Genomic DNA, 16,796 nt, shown 5'->3' with positions numbered 1-16,796 from the left:
TGAAACTCTTAGTTTAAATGATTGCAAAACATCACAAAATGCGATAAAGAAGCATTTAGAATAGGCTTGTCAAAGTTTTGATAACAGAAAAATCCGTCCTTGCAGTCGAAAGGATTCTACTTTTAATGAGTTCTTTTTAATGATTCTTTGTATCTCAAACCACGTTCCCGGTCTCTGTTACCACTTATTGGAGTATTTTAACAAGATGATAGTGTTCATTCGTAACAAATGCGGTTTATTTATTTATTCATATGGAGTTTCCTCCCTTTTCTCCCCCGTTCCTATTGGGGCGAGTTGAACCTCCTCATCTATGGCTGTAGATCCGTGTGTTCACGGTGCCGGTTTGCCTACTTGTGGGATGAAAAACCCCAGATAAACTAGGAGAAAAAACCTGCTGTCCACGCCCAAAACCGGCTAACTTGGCTATGGCTGAGGAAGATCCTTAAACTCCTCACGTAGTCAACGGGAATCGAACCTAGGACACTCCTTCCCCAGGCATATGCTTGCGAAGCGCATAGCCACTAGGCTAACCGCGCAGACACAAATGCGGTGATATACCGTTAAGGGAAGCTACTATCATGTGTTTATTTAGAAACTTTTTAAAAGTGTCGTATGTAGTCCCGATTATAACTGTGAAGTGCCATTAAGATTCTAATAAAGTATAGATTTTGGAAGCAGCTGATTTAGATCGAATGCCATATTCTGGATAAAATAACGGTATTTTGTGGGAGTAGCATTGGAAGAGATCTTTGGAGTCCTTTAGTTAAAAGACTCGCATCTAAAACAGATCCACACTTTATATACATTTATACAATCATATAAATGCAGAAAAAGTGAACTAGTTGAAACTACATAAGCGCTTAATTGAGTTTGGTATAACTTCACAAGCAATAAGTTTATTCATGTAAATAAGTACAATAGACAATTTGAATAATAATTAAACTACTTAACGTAACAATATTCATACGGAAGTACCAGGGTTTTCTTTAGGAGACTCGGCTTGTTCATCCCTCATGCAAAAAAATCGGACAGAGCAGGTATGGAATTTACAGGCAAAAAATACTCTAAATGGCAGTAGAGGACATTACATATAGATAACGGATACTGGTCTGTTGTGTAGATAAAGGATTAAGTAAGAGATCTTTGCAGTCCTTTAGTTAAAAAACTCGCATCCCATCGTTAAAAGACGTTGAGTTGTGTAGAGTGAAGTATCCTCGTTCAGGGAGTTCTTAGACTCTTTGGAGGTGTCACATATTACTACTACCACTACTACTACTACTACTACTACTACTACTACTACTAATAATAATAATAATAATAAATGCTCTAATGCTTTAGCAATTAACATAAAATGTATATATTAAAATTAAAAAATTAAGCATCATCGCATTTATTAACTTTAATAAATAACATATTTTACATTAATAACTGGCATTATTAATTCAGTCAATGACAATTGATAATTATTATTGTCAGTTTGCATATTTAATACGTTTTTATCTGCTGGAACGTACCTGTTGACTTTGTCAGCAGTTAGATGACTTTTTTCCTCCCTTTTATATTCAAGAGTATTGGGATTCCATTCATATCGAAGGAGCTCAATCTCTTTCTGCTCGATGGTGTAATCTGCCTCGTAACAAATAAAGAATTCCCATTCAACCTTGTGCTAGTGATTCTCGAAAAATCATTTGCTACTTTAAAGCAAAGATTACTATTTTGTATCTTAGAGAAAGCTGGTTTGGTTCCTTGCATGTGATCTGAGATTGAAGATATCTATGTGACTTATACATGAAGATATCTATGTATAAGTCACATCGTTATTAATAAACATATTTTTAGAACCTTCCTGTGTGTAAGGGATGGGGGGAGGTTTCGGCGCGTGCTGCTTTCTAACTATTCTTTTCTTCTATAGTTTTAGAATCATTTTTACAAAAAGAAAAAAAAAAACGACGATTTTCACTCATCGGAAGGTGTTCTGCTGATAATCTGAAAGCGGATGTAGACGTATGTTAAGAACGTCATAGGAATCTTTCAGGATTTCGATTTCATCTACATTTTCTTCACATATTGATACAGTTCAGTGCAGTCTGTAGTTTTCGCGAGCGCGAATCCAGAAAAAAAGTTTTTTTTTTTTTTTTTGGAAAATTTGATTCTATTATTCTTTTAAATAGTTCAATAATGCTGACGTTTTTAACAGTACCTAGGAATTCTCTGTCTTGTGAGCACAGTGCTGATCACTCAACAGTTTGTCTAGAAAAAAACTAGCTCCATTCAAATGTAGTTATTGTTTTTCAAAGGGAAAGCAAAAGTACTAAAAACTAACATATTACCCATGTTGCTTCGAGCCATAAACATAAGAAATATAACGGAAGCACGAGAGAGAGAGAGAGAGAGAGAGAGAGAGAGAGAGAGAGAGAGAGAGAGAGAGAGAGAGAGAGCAGTTCATAGGCTGTTAACTTCTTTTGGAGCCTAGGAAACATGAGACACTCATGGCACGTCTTAATCTTCAATCCACTTACGTTTTCACTTCCATTTCTAAGATACTCATACTTAGAAACAGAATTTGAAATTTGAACCATATGAAAAGAATATAGGCATATTAATTCCATACATTTTACGGCAATTCCTGCCCTATTTTGGGATCAGGGACAGAACTAGTCTGTATGTGGTTATTTCAGAATAGTATTATTTCATATCTAATAAACTAAGAAGACTTTTAACACTAGAATCTGGTTTCTTCGGCCGGAAACATAAGAAATGTACTGGAAATTTTTTGATTTTTTTTTCGGTTACAAAATGCCCGACCTCTACACTGACAAAGAGATACTAGGTACTGGTGGACATGTCTTATTGGGTTTTTATTCTAGGTTATACTGCTATTTTATACAATTTTAATGTCCACTTTTATAGTCTGTTTATTTTGGTTCTAGGTATTTAGTATTTTTTTATCCTTTTTAGGACTTTTCTCTAGAAAAAGTTAAAAGTCAAACCTTCCGTGGCTCTCCTTCGATGAGTCACTGAACCTGCACAAGTGACCATATGTAATAAAAATGATATGCATGTTACTAATTGAATATATTTTGTTCTATTTTTAAGTATGCTAATAATTAAAAAGGCTCTCTTCAATTTCTAAAGTTTTTGTTTTTATGATATACAGTATTTCGAAGAGAAATCGTAAAACGATCATTTAGTCTCCAAAAGAATGTAACCATATACAACTTCCTTTATAACTAACGAATAATAACAAGTTACCTAGGATGAAATAGTTTCTGTCTTTTCATGAGCATCTCTATACACTTATATCGATTCGTCCTTGGCATGGTTCATGTTATTTTGATCGCCTCAACAGATGACTCCTTCCAGTGTAAAAGTGTTACAAAAATTTTTATAGCTATTAATAATTCTATGTGTCTCTGTCGTCAGCTGGCTGCTCTCTAAAAGATACGAAACTGCAACAGAGAACCTAGCAAACGAGATGACTAATTGAACATTCACAATTAGTTTGTAGTGTGTATTAGAAGGAAACCAAACAATTAAGTAAATAATTATGTTTATTTACATATATACAATATCTTGCAAGCTACACAAATCAGATTGGTAGAACGCAGTTGTAAAGAGATGCGTTAAATGAAAAATCCACTACAGTGTCTTCGCAGACGAAAGTCCTCCATATTGATGCAGTTTCACAAAGAGAAAACAATAGCGCGACCAACTTAATATTTCAATTGCTGTCATGTTGGGAACATGTTGCGAAGCATTATGAAAGCCAGATCAGAGAGGATCACAGAAAATCCAAGTGGTGCCATGTTTGTCATCTTTTCGTTTTTAAATCATGAAGGTCACATGATCCAAACTATAACCAATAATTCTTCGAATTAATAACTACGATAAAAATCTTGGATAGTTTAGCGAGGGATTGAACAGAAATATAGGTATATATAAATAATGATCGTCTGTCAGTTGAAAGTTTATTATATTTCACCTGTCCTTTTCTAGATAAGTGTACCAATAGATGAAGTTCATCAATACAAAAATTACAGGAAAAACTATCCGAGAACTCTTATCAATTCGGCTAACACTGTTGAGCTGTACTTGGACCGACCGTTTTCTTTCTTTCTTCTTCTTGCGTCTGTTGAATACGGAATGGCGTTTCTGTTTTCTGTTGGCAGGTGCTGGAGAAGAATTAAGAACCACTGAGTTGTTCCTTAAATCTCTTGGCTTAAGAGTTCTCGTGTCTTCTTGAGTAAGTGGATAAGAATTTGAAGGACGCATTTGATTTTCGTCTTCTTTCTTGTGTAACTGGTTATTAGGGGTGCACTCATCATTCTGGATGAAAACATCATTAGGAATTACTAGACGTAATTAAATAAGACAGAATAAAAACAAAAATCTAAATTTTTACGATTACTTCGACTTAATTATTATGCAATCAGATTGTTTATCACAAAAAGATTAATTGTAGGTTTGAATCCAATGCGCAACATTTGTTAACTACAAAAGAATTTATATTATTGTTTCTTGTTGATAAATTATTTTAATAATAACATGTACTGATTAATAAATAATTATCTTTCTACGCCACAGATAGATGGCGCTGCATACGAAATGAAAACTTTTATTGTATTTCTCCGAAGACTAGTTCCTAAAAACAGAAAAACAAGTTGCTTTATTACACAATAAATTTAGAGAAACGTTTTCTTCAACATTTCAATATAACGCGCAATATACAATGAAATGGAATCATGAATCTGTGACGAACCAAAGGATATAAAAACGATATTATGGGGACAGCAAAATCATATCTATTGATTGATTGAAAATAGCTGCCAGAGAAGCAATGAAATCCGTGATGTAATGGTCTTGGAATTCGTGCCTTTGGATATGTTTAGACTATATCAGGCGTTATATATGAATTTAACTTTGTTTCATTTGATAACTTGTTAATTTTCGTTCAAACATTTCAAGCAATTTACCATTAGCGAATCATAATAGTTAATATTTTTTCAATATAATAATTTGCAGATTATAAATAAACTATAGAACTCTCAATAATCATTGAAATAATTACGACTGCAACCTCCAAGTCTCACAATTCAGCATGCTATCATCAGTATTTCCAAAGTAAATGTCATAATAAAATTTATTTTATTTAAGACATTTAATTTATTTTATTAAGGCGATAAAAATCTGCCATAATCAGAAGAAAGCATATATGCGAATTCAAAATTATAAATAAGAAAAAATAATAAACAATTCATAAAATTTTACACTATAAGCAAAATGGATTTATCTTTAAGTAATAAAAATTGGAATAATTTTTATTACTATCGAGGAATTTCTTCCAGTATCAAACAGCATTTTTATGATAATATAATAAAATATAAAAGTAAAAAGGTTGTGCTTGGTTTTGATTAAGAAAGTAATTTTTAATTATTAAATATATGAAGAGCCAAAGGCGTCAATTCGGCGACATGAACTTATTTAAGTTAAGGGATATTGCATCCCATATTGTTTCATAGCCGAATAAGAAACTGAGAGTTTAATGCCGAATATAGAAACTATATAAAGTTTGGCGAGTCCAAGCGTAAGCAAATACCTGGACAGTGCAACATTGACCCATTTGGTAGTGCAACATTGACCCATTTGGTAGTGCAACACTGAGACAACTCATAGTAAGGGTGGAGCAAGCTCTGATCACTATTCTTGGTATTTACCCATAATGTGAAACCCAGCTCCGAGGAGCTGTATTATTGTTCTACATTATGAAAGAAGGTTACTACCCAGACCGGTTTCAACCTTTATTGAGGTCTCATCAGTGAGTATGTAGACCTTGGTATTACTCGGTCTACCTACTCACTGATGAGACCTCAATAAAGGTTGAAACCGGTCTAGGTAGTGACCTTCTCTCATAATGTAGAACAGTAATACAGCTCCTCGGAGCTGGGTTTCACATTATGGGTAAATACCAAGAATAGTGATCAGAGCTTGCTCCACCCTTACTATGAGTTGTCTCAGTGTTGCATTACCAAATGGGTCAGATGTTGCACTGTCCAGAAATTTGCTTACGCTTGGACTCGCCGAACTTTATATAGTTTCTATATTCGGCATGAAACTCTTTCAGTTTCTTATTCGGCTATGAAACAATATGGGATGCAATATCCCTTAACTTAAGTAATTTTTAATGCTTTTAAAGACAGTCACGTAAATCGATGCTCACATAAAAATCTTTCTTTATAAATGATATGTACGATAAGTACTCCATAGCTACTGGTCTTTGGAATTTTACTTACGATGCTAAATTAATATTTCTGCTATGAAAAAAAAAAAATCACTTATTAAAATATAATTTGATAAATATTGAGAATCAAAAATTTTTAGCGTAGAATAAAACAAATATGAAAAGTATCCGAGAATCAGATTTTAATTTCCTATTAAAAGTTTATTAATACGTAGTAATTTAGAAAAAGATACTAAATTTTGTGTAACCAGGGAAGTGTGATGTCCAGATATTATATTAGCTCTTCCATTGAACATAACTGGTATTACTCACAAGACTGCAGGACAATTATAAGAGCAACAATCTAAGCAGTTAACAAAAATGGAAATTATTATAGGTTTGATCAAATTATTAATATTTTTTGAGAAAATCGCTTTTTATCTTGTATATAATCAACAAATTAATGGTGGTCTCTGTGTAAGAGTATATTATTATTATTATTATTATTATTATTATTATTATTATTATTATTATCGACACATAAATACATTCCAAGTTATTGTGTGTGTGTGTGTGTGTGTGTGTGTGTGTGTGTGTGTGTGTGTGTGTGTGTGTGTGTGTGTGTGTGTGTGTGTGTGTGTGTGTGTGTGTGTGTGTGGTGCGCGCGCGCGCGCGAATTTCTCAATCATAGATCTCGTAGCTTCCCAACACAACAAAAAAAAAAAACCAATAAATAATAACCAACTGGTGTCATCCTCAGATAAGCTGACATGTAAGCTTCGCGGATGAAAGCAGAGAAATTAGTTACATTATTCCTTATATTACATATATTTGTTTACATATAATACATACATTACATACTTTGGTTTACATGTGATACGTACATTACATGAACTTGGTTACATATGATACATCTTGGATGAGATGTATCATATGTAAACAAATGTAAGTAATGTATCATATGTAAACAAATGTAAGTAATATATCATATGTAATCAAATGTATGTAATGTATGTAATAACTGTAACAAAATTATGCAATATAGAGTGATTATATCCATTGATATTATATATATAAAGTGTAAAATTGCAAAGAAACATCTGTAATAATCATCATTATGAATATTATAATAATATATGTTGTAAACAGTTAATTTTATTATTATTATTTTTTAAAAAAAACTTTTTTTTAAAAAATAATAAAAACATATTATTTATTATATGCATAATTGTCTTCATATAATGTATGTAATTTATCTGAGAAATAATAATATGTTAAAAAAATTATCATTATTATTATTATTATTAATTACATAACGGCTTACAACACAAATAAGAAATACAAAAAGAAACTACTACAGAGACAAATTAACCTCTTCACAAAACAACATGAAATAAAACCTGGCACCTGATCAACGAGATGCTAGATTGTGCTCCTAACGCCACCGCCTCCGAAACCATAAAACACAGCTTCATGAAAGACGCAAAACCTATACAACAACTAGCAAATGACTTTAACCAATACTTTGCAGACTCCATCCAAGAACTGCACAGAAATATTCCCCAATCACAAAACGTAATCCTCCACTTGGACCACAATCAAAACAGACATTATGGTTCCCAACAATAAAAGAAGCAGAACTTCTCTCTGCAATACATCAAATCAAACCAAACAAAGGCCCAGGAATTGATGGTATAAGACCTAAGGATATCAATCAATCAATCAATCAACATGCAACTAGCTTAGGTCCTATCCTACTAAAATTAATAAACAAAATATTTTAAACAGGAGAGATACTAAGTATGTTAAGACCGCCATAATCACACCCATATTCAAACATGTAAAAAGAAATTTAATCTGCAATTACAGACCCATAGCAACATTACCAATTATCAATCAAATTATGGAGCGGATCATACTGAAGAAACTCATAGCATATACAGAGACCTTTCATATTATCCCCAAAACACAATATGGTTTTCAGAAAACTAAGGGGGCAACATCTCTCTTGGAAGGCTTTACAAACGTAATTAATACCGCCTTAGACAAAAACAAAATTGCCATGGTAGTCTTTATTGATCTAACTAAAGCATTCGATACACTCACACATCAAACCTTGTTAGAAAAGCTGAGGCATGTTGGAATAGACGGGCCTCTTTATAGGTGGTTTAAAAACTACCTTCAAAATAGAAAGCATATCACACGTATCGGGTCAAACCGAAGCAGAGAGCTACCAGTAACCTGTGGAGTGCCACAGGGAGCTGTCCTCTCCCCAACTCTATTCAACATTTACACGCATGTTATTAATCAGCTACCACTCAATGGTAAAATATTCCAATACGCAGACGATACAGCAATAATATCCATCCACAAAAACTCAAGCATAGCCCAAACAAATATGCAACATGATATAAATCTGATCATAGACTGGCTCACGAAAAACTCCATACACATAAACTCAGAAAAGACAAAATTAATGATATTCAGAAACCCACTGACTCGACCAGTTGATAACAAATATATAACCATCCAACATCCACTTTTCAACATAAATAACACACAGAACAGCGAAACCACTATAATCACTCAGATTGAAACAATACGATACCTTGGAATTTACTTCGATGCAGATGTGAATTGGAATAGCCACATGAACCATCTACACAGTAAACTCCGAACAATAACTGGCAAACTCTACAGGTTAAAAGACATAGATTCCACACGCCTAAAACACTAATATGAAAAGCACTATTCCAAAATATACTAAGATACGCTATAACAACGTATGCTTTCTGTGCACCCCATAAACTAAATAGATTAATCTCGTTAGAGTACAAGATCATAAAACTGATCTTTCGGGAACAAAGAGAAAATAACGACTTTATATACACTGCAATGTCAGAACACAGAATACTGACAGCAAAACATTTCTGCCACTATGCAGCCTTGCTAAAACATTATTTTGATGCCACCTACAGGACAGTCAGAAACACATATCGCATAACAAGACCTCAGACAACTAATTATACCACATATAAATACAATAATGACTACGGAAAACCCACACGAAACTTCTACATCCCAGACATGATAAACAAATTACCTTTTGAATACAGAAACTTTACAAATTACAATAGCCCGAAAAGAGCTCTAAGGACATACTATGAACAAGACACACGCACCCAAAATACCATACAAACTTAATGAAACACAATATATTCGTTCAGGCTTCCAGTTCAGCGACGCATCAATACATTCCAACAAAAAACGCATACATACAAGTTATTGTGGGTGGGTGTGCGTGCGTGCGTGTGCGCGCGCAAATTTCTCCTCAATCATAGATTTCATAGCTCCTCAACACAGCAAAAAAAAAACTAATAAATAATAACCAACTGGTGTCATCTGAGGATGACACCTGTTGGTGTCATCCTCAGATAAGCTTACATATAAGCTTCGAGGATGAAAGCAGAGAAATTACTTCTCATCCAAGATGTATCATATGTAACCAAATGCATGTAATGTACGTATCACATGTAAACTAATATATGTAATGTATGTATAAATGTAAACAAATGTACGTAATGTATGTAATAACTGTAACAAATGTATGCAATGTAATAAAAAAACGAAAAAATGTAAATCATGAGTTTACACTGTATATTTGTGAGAATTAGGAAATATAATATTTTGATTGCATATGTGTAAATACTGTTGTATAATCACACCTTTTCAAACTTGAAAAATAAAAAACACAGTAAACTACAACATGTAATATTATACAACTTATGTAACTGTGAACAATATAATTGTAAATTTTTACTGTGATCGTTTTTTTAAAAAAAACTACATTATCATTACTATTTAAATCTCATTATATATAGCACAAAGTGCTGAACCTTGTAAAATAATATACTGAATAGATGATCATTGTACATATGTAAATATTTGAAAGAACAATTTAAAAAAAAATTAGGGAAGGCGTTATGTAGGCAGGCAGATGCATGCACGATGTTATCGCTGCTCCCGTTTATATAAGTTGGAAGTGGTTTTAACTCATATTTTTAATTTGAAAGTGCTGCTGTTTAATTCCACTAGTCACTCTGAAGACAAGGACGTTTAAATAATCAAAATCGGCTAAGTAATATCCAAATTTTCTGTGCTAAAAGTCATAGAGTGAACTGCTGTCACCAACCAACAAAGATCCAAGGATGTCGTCATTTTAAAAGTCGCACTACAGTCGTTAAGGTCAGAAAGTCCAAAGGACTACGAGACAGCTAAGGTCAAGCACAATGAGCTGTAACAAGTGCAATAAGCCATTAAGCAACGAAGGGGACGGGTCTCATTTTTCTGGATGTGGTCAAAGACAATACTTCCAATGTTGTGGGATCTCAGAAAGCACGTGGAAAGCAAAAGGAGCCTCGAACACTCACGGCGCTGTGTACAATGCCGTGAGAAAATGAAGAACAAAGAACAGACACCAAAGAAAAGCAACGACGAACATCAAAGTAAGTCTTTTCCTAATCATAAAATTACAGACAACTTAGACTATTTCAAACTTATGTTTAAAGATTTTCTAAATACACACATGGAACAAATTAACAAAAAATTCGAGAGTATGAACATAAGATACAGTTCATAAGAAAAGATAAAATAACATGACCGTTGAAGAAATGTTAGGAACTGTGCGAGAAATAAAGACAAAATTAACGATAGCGATAGAAATACAAGAAACACTCAAGCGCGAAAACTAAGAATTGTGGAAAGAGGTAAACACACTCAAGTGTCAAATGGAGCACATGCTACAAAACGATCTTCAAATTGAGGGAATACCAAAAGAAACAACAGAAATTTAAGCAACATAGTACAACTGATCGGCAGCAAAATTTGCATTCAAGTCGCAACCACAGACATCGACTCTATTAACAGAGGCCCACAACAAAGAGAGAGAGAGAGACCGCCATTAATCATCGCTCGTTATACCAGCAAACGTCTGAGAGACTCCATTCTTGAAGTTTTAAGCAAGCAAGAAAAAAGAACGAAAACATCAATCTTAAATGACAAGAAACTCCTAACACCAATCTATATATATGAACACTGGACTCCATACTTTAAAAATCTTTTATACCAAGCAAGGAAGACAAAAACAGAGGAAAAACTACAAATTCCTCTGCACTAAGGATTCACAGAAATTTATAAGAAAGAATGAAAACACTCGAGTTTATATACTTGCAAAAGAATCCGACCTACACAGCCTACCAATATAAAACACTAACTCTTCACATCCTTAAGAACAAGATTAGCAATCAGTTAAAAACTATATAATGGAGACCTCAAATATAGGCGAACATATCCAGTGAGACAATATAAACTTCAAGGTCTTTGACTCTTTGAAGAAATGGTCAGACAACATTTCCACCAACACCAACTTCACTATCATACACACAAACATAAGAAGTATAAAAAAACACTGGCTTACATTGATAACACTGCTCAACTTCACCTTGTCAAACACAGATGAGCTAATACTGACCGAAGTTGCAATAAATGACACAGAAACTTACCCATACAACATTAATAATTACCAAACCTACAACTTATGTAGACTAAACAAAAGAGGAGATGGTATCCTGGCATTTATCAAAGAAAAATACAATGTGACAGAAAAACAAACTCACATCGAACATGCGGAAACACTAATTTTGGAAATCACAAATAGCGCAAACATAGTATCAAATACACAATAAACATAATATACAGACTCCCAGATAATAATCCACTCAGCTTTCTGCATGAGTTAGAAGCATGGCTAAGCGGCATCGAACAACACACAGGCTAATCCTAATAGGAGACATTAATATAAATACTCCTGACCACACTTCTTCAACCACTAACACATACCTTGATATACTAAGTAAGTACAATATGAACCCTGCCATACATATACATCATCAGTAATTAATTTCAAAATTTGCCGATCACTACTTTGTTTCAACTTCGTTTTATTACGTTACCTACCCCCCCTCTCTCATCACCACAAAAGTCAACAAAACTTGATTATATTAAAGAGCATTGCCAACAACCTTTTAAAAAAAAACAGACTGGAATTGCTTACTTAAAATAAATAATCCTGTAACATTACATGAAAATTTCCAACTAAAGTTCACAGAATTATACAAAAAAGCGACACTGCCTAGACAAACGAGGCGACAAACAGACAATAATCCATGGATAAATGGCAATATACTAAATAGTTACTGTAAACGAAAATCTATGGAAAAAATTAAAAAAGTCACCCAGTAACACACATTTACAAACATTATACAAAAACACAAGAAATCACCTAACAGCAAAACTTTGTAGGGCAAAAATACACTACTACTTCCAAAAATTCATGGAATATACCGACAACATTTAGGAAACATGGGCTCAACGAATTAGTAACTCCAAAAAGAAATCTTCAACACAAGATTTTATTGCAAAACGTTTTAGTCAGGATACAAACCAAGAGGAACTAGCAGACTCATTCAATCATGCCTTCACAAACAATATCACACGACTCAAGAAAGACAATAGACCGACGATCAACAAAAAACTGCCGACACAAAGTCAACAACAAACTATTTATTCTCTACCTGTAACAAAAAAGAAACTGAAAGAAGCCCTCTTACAGCGCTAAAATCAAAGACCACTCCAGGAACAGACAAAATAAGACTCACAGACCTTTTAACACATTTTGAACAAATAAATCCAATACTTTTGAAATTAATGAACATAATATTCGACACTGGCATTATTCCACAACAACTAAAAACTGCAATAATTACGCCTATTTACAAACATGGTAAACTAGAGACCAACAGCTACCCTACCAGTCATTTCAAAAATTCTAAAAAAACTAACACACACCAGACTACAGTACTATCTACAGAAGTATAACATCATCTCACAAAACTACGGCTTTCAGAAAACAAAAAGCACCACTTTATTAGAAAACATCGCCGACGCAATAAACAAAGCTCTCGACAAAAACAAGTACATCGTCCTTATACTGTTTGACTTAACCAAAGCATTTGATACACTTGAACATGACATACTACTCACCAAACTATACTCAATAGGTATAAGAGGAACACTGCATACATGGTTCAGGAACTACCTCTCAAACAGAACAAAGTAACAAAAATAGGTACATGTCACAGCCGGGGTATACAAATAAAACACGGTGTCCCTCAAGGCGCCATATTATCATCCACTCTGTTCAACATATACATTAACGATGTTCATAACCTGGCCATAAGAAGTCAAATATATCAGTAGGCAGATGACACCGCACTACTAGCAGTCCACACAGACATCAACACGGGCTCTCTCCAAAGCACAACAAGACCTAAATGAAATCACAACACCAAAACGCAATTGTAATCAACGGCACCAAAACACAGATGTTAATAATACATAACCAGAGAATCATACGCCCCGCACCACTATCGATACACACACACATACCGCTGCATTAACAACAGAAAAAAACCTGCCAATGTCCCGAAATCAAACCTGTACCACATGCAAAATACCTTGGTCTTTACATAGATTGCCACCTTAAATGGACAAAACATATAGAATACCTACACCAAACTCCACATCATCGCAGAGAAACTCTTCCAGATAAAAGATATTATTCCATCTAACATAAGAAAACTCCTCTATCACGGTATCTGCGATTCCCCGAAACAGAATATACAGAATTCTATGCAAACACATCAAACAGCCACCTAAGAAAATTAGAAATATTAAATTTGTGTCAACAGTGATTTGGACACCTTACACCCAACAAAATATCCGACAAGCACATAGCAATACACAGAATTCTGAGCATTAAAAACCTGAAACACTACATGACATTAACAAGGAATTACTTCAACATCACCAATCGAAACAACAGAGACACATATCGTATAACACGACCTGCAACAACTCTTTACATTCCTACACCTTCATCAACTCACCCGGTTCTTTTGTGAGATCACATCAGATACACACGCAACTCAACAACCTACCAAGAAATTTTAAAACACATAGACAACTACAGAACACTAAAGCACGAACTCTGGAATATAATCCAACAAAGTTAATATACCATTAACACTAATATATACATCACAAATCACCAGCATCCAATGCCTACATCCCATCTAAACAGTAACAACAATATAAATAGTGGAGGCTAAATCCCACTCTCTTCATAAAAGTTTCCAAATAGGTGAGATAAAAACGCCTCATTGATACACACGTAATCCTCATAAGCAAAGATTGCAAATTATGTAACAAAACAGTCAGTACGGTGTATAATAATAATGGAGATACAGAATATACAAAAAAAAGTATATGATTTTGAATCGAAAGAAAAAAAAATATTGAAAAAAAAAAGAATGTGCCTTAAACTGCGTACAGAATAATGTATAGAGTATCAAGTGTAATATGCGTTAATTGTAAATATGTAAATACTCTGTACTATGGGAAAAAAATTGTTATTTTATACATAATGTGTAAACCAGCAAAAAGGTCTGTAATAATCATCTGTAATAATCATATGTATGTAATTTATCTGAGATCTTATCATATTATTATTATTATTATTATTATCCATTATTCAAAAATTCCGTATAGTCTTCATTGTTAATATTAGAAGAACACGTGTTGTAAATACAGATGCAAAAAAAAGTGTTATTATCAAAATTTAATTGAAATGCAATGTAGAAATGAATCACATATGCAGCACTTAGTGCTGAGTTTTGTAAAAATTACAAGCTGGAATATCACTAAAGACGATTATTGTAATTGCTTAAGTATTCTAGAAATCAATAAAAAAATATTAAGAGATTATTATTATTATTATTATTATTATTATTATTATTATTATTATTATTATTGTGTTAATTTTATGAGGTTTCTTAGAACTGAAGATACGACTGACTGTCATTTTATTTTCTGAAAAATGAAAATGGATTTTTATCGCAGAAATTCAAATCTTGTAACACAAATTAGCGACAGTTTTCCTTATTACGCATAACAGGGAACAGAAATGTATTCGTTGTGTTAAGGAATTTCGAAAAATGGTAGAAAAGACGTTCTTCAATCTTACATTTTCTTTCTATCTTTATTCCGTCATTGTTTGATACTTGAATTTCATTCTGTCGACTGTCCTCAAGAATCGTGAATAACTTATTCACTCGACATACAAAACGCTAATCTACGAATTCCGAACACGGTGCGCGTGTACAAGGCACGTTCCCACACATGTCCTCTTAACTGAAAGTGCTGCCGGTCTACTTATGGGGATGTGGGAAAGAGTCGACCATAGAGAGGGAGAGAGAGAGACGTCCGTGTTCGTTCGATAAGCGAAGCCTCGAGTGCCGACCGGGAACGAATACAGGAGCATTCTAAAGGGCCGAAGTAAAACGAGATCTCCGGATGTGACCTCTTTTGGAAACGGTGAAATGAAAGGGTTTCTACAGCTTTTTCATCCCGCAGTAAAGTTCAGAATATTAAATGAGAAAATCGGAATATTTTCTTATGTGCATGGGAAAATTGGGTTCACATTGCAATATAAATAATTAAAATAAAAATAAACAAACACTGAATGTGAAAAAAAATACGATGAAATTATTTTATAAAGGGCAATTAAAATTACTATAAACAAATAATTTATCTCATAGAAAATGTTAGTCTCTGTCTATCTCTCTATCGCTCTTGGTCCGTCACCGCTAATTATTGTCACAGAATTGCATCTTAAAGATAGATTAGTAACTTCAGAAGATGAACAAATCACAACGATAACAATAATGCATTTCAAAACTTTTTTTGCCTATAGCTTTCCACATGAGAGAATTTGAACTTTAATTGTTGATTGATAATTGGATATATTAGGGACAGTTCGTTAACCAACTAGAGCGGTATACATTTAACCCTGTATTAGTATCTCTCTGTTCAGTATTTTTTCCACATTGCACTGGCAAGTATACCAACTAAAATAATATCATTTCAGTATTTCCTTTAGCTGATTTATACTGTATGTTAAAAAAACTGAATGCAGTATATTGGAGAGAATTCTCCCTTGCTCACAAACGTAATCCCTTTTGTCTGATGTACAACAGAAACAAAACAGCTTGATTTTTGGTTCGAATACAACCGAAGTAATAAAAGCCATGAGAACAGCATATTATGTTTGTTAATTTGCGCGTACTCACTAACAAGGCAATATGTTGGTCTTATGAGCAACCAACGTTTTGGAAAAAAAAAAGGGAAAAAGCAAATATGGATCTTACTGTAAAATCTGTTTCATTTATTATGTAAGAACAGGTACACCCACACCAACTAGTGAATGAGACATTTTTACTTAATACCCTGGATTCCATATCGGCATGCGACTACCATTTCAGATCCTCCTCAATTCCCTACGCATAGTTCGCTGAGAAATGGATCGGGAACAGTCTTCATTAAATGCTTCGGTCATTTGCTATCCACAGAGAGTTCTGTTTTTTCCGTAGAAGTCTTTTCAGACTACGGCGATATCGTTCCT

The 16,796-nt window shown here is 33.6% G+C and overlaps 1 protein-coding gene across 1 annotated transcript in view; it reads right to left on the bottom strand.

Annotated features, from left to right (window-relative positions):
• Positions 1 to 3,978: 3,978 nt before the first annotated feature.
• The window catches only part of LOC150104168 (gamma-aminobutyric acid receptor subunit alpha-2-like), a 99,826-nt gene continuing 87,008 nt past the window's right edge, over positions 3,979 to 16,796 (bottom strand). The window contains exon 12 of the mRNA XM_090396413.1: positions 3,979 to 4,326. Within this exon, the coding sequence (XP_090252539.1) occupies positions 3,979 to 4,326 (348 nt within the window). The remainder of the gene's footprint in view (positions 4,327 to 16,796) is intronic.

This window comes from Typopeltis vanoorti, chromosome 8 (assembly GCF_054136105.1).
Source record: "Typopeltis vanoorti isolate ZY-2024b chromosome 8, IOZ_Tvanoo_1.0, whole genome shotgun sequence".
NCBI classification, from domain to species: Eukaryota; Metazoa; Arthropoda; class Arachnida; order Uropygi; family Thelyphonidae; genus Typopeltis; species Typopeltis vanoorti.
Note: the sequence above shows the minus strand (reverse complement) of the source record. Positions and strands in the feature narration are given on the sequence as shown.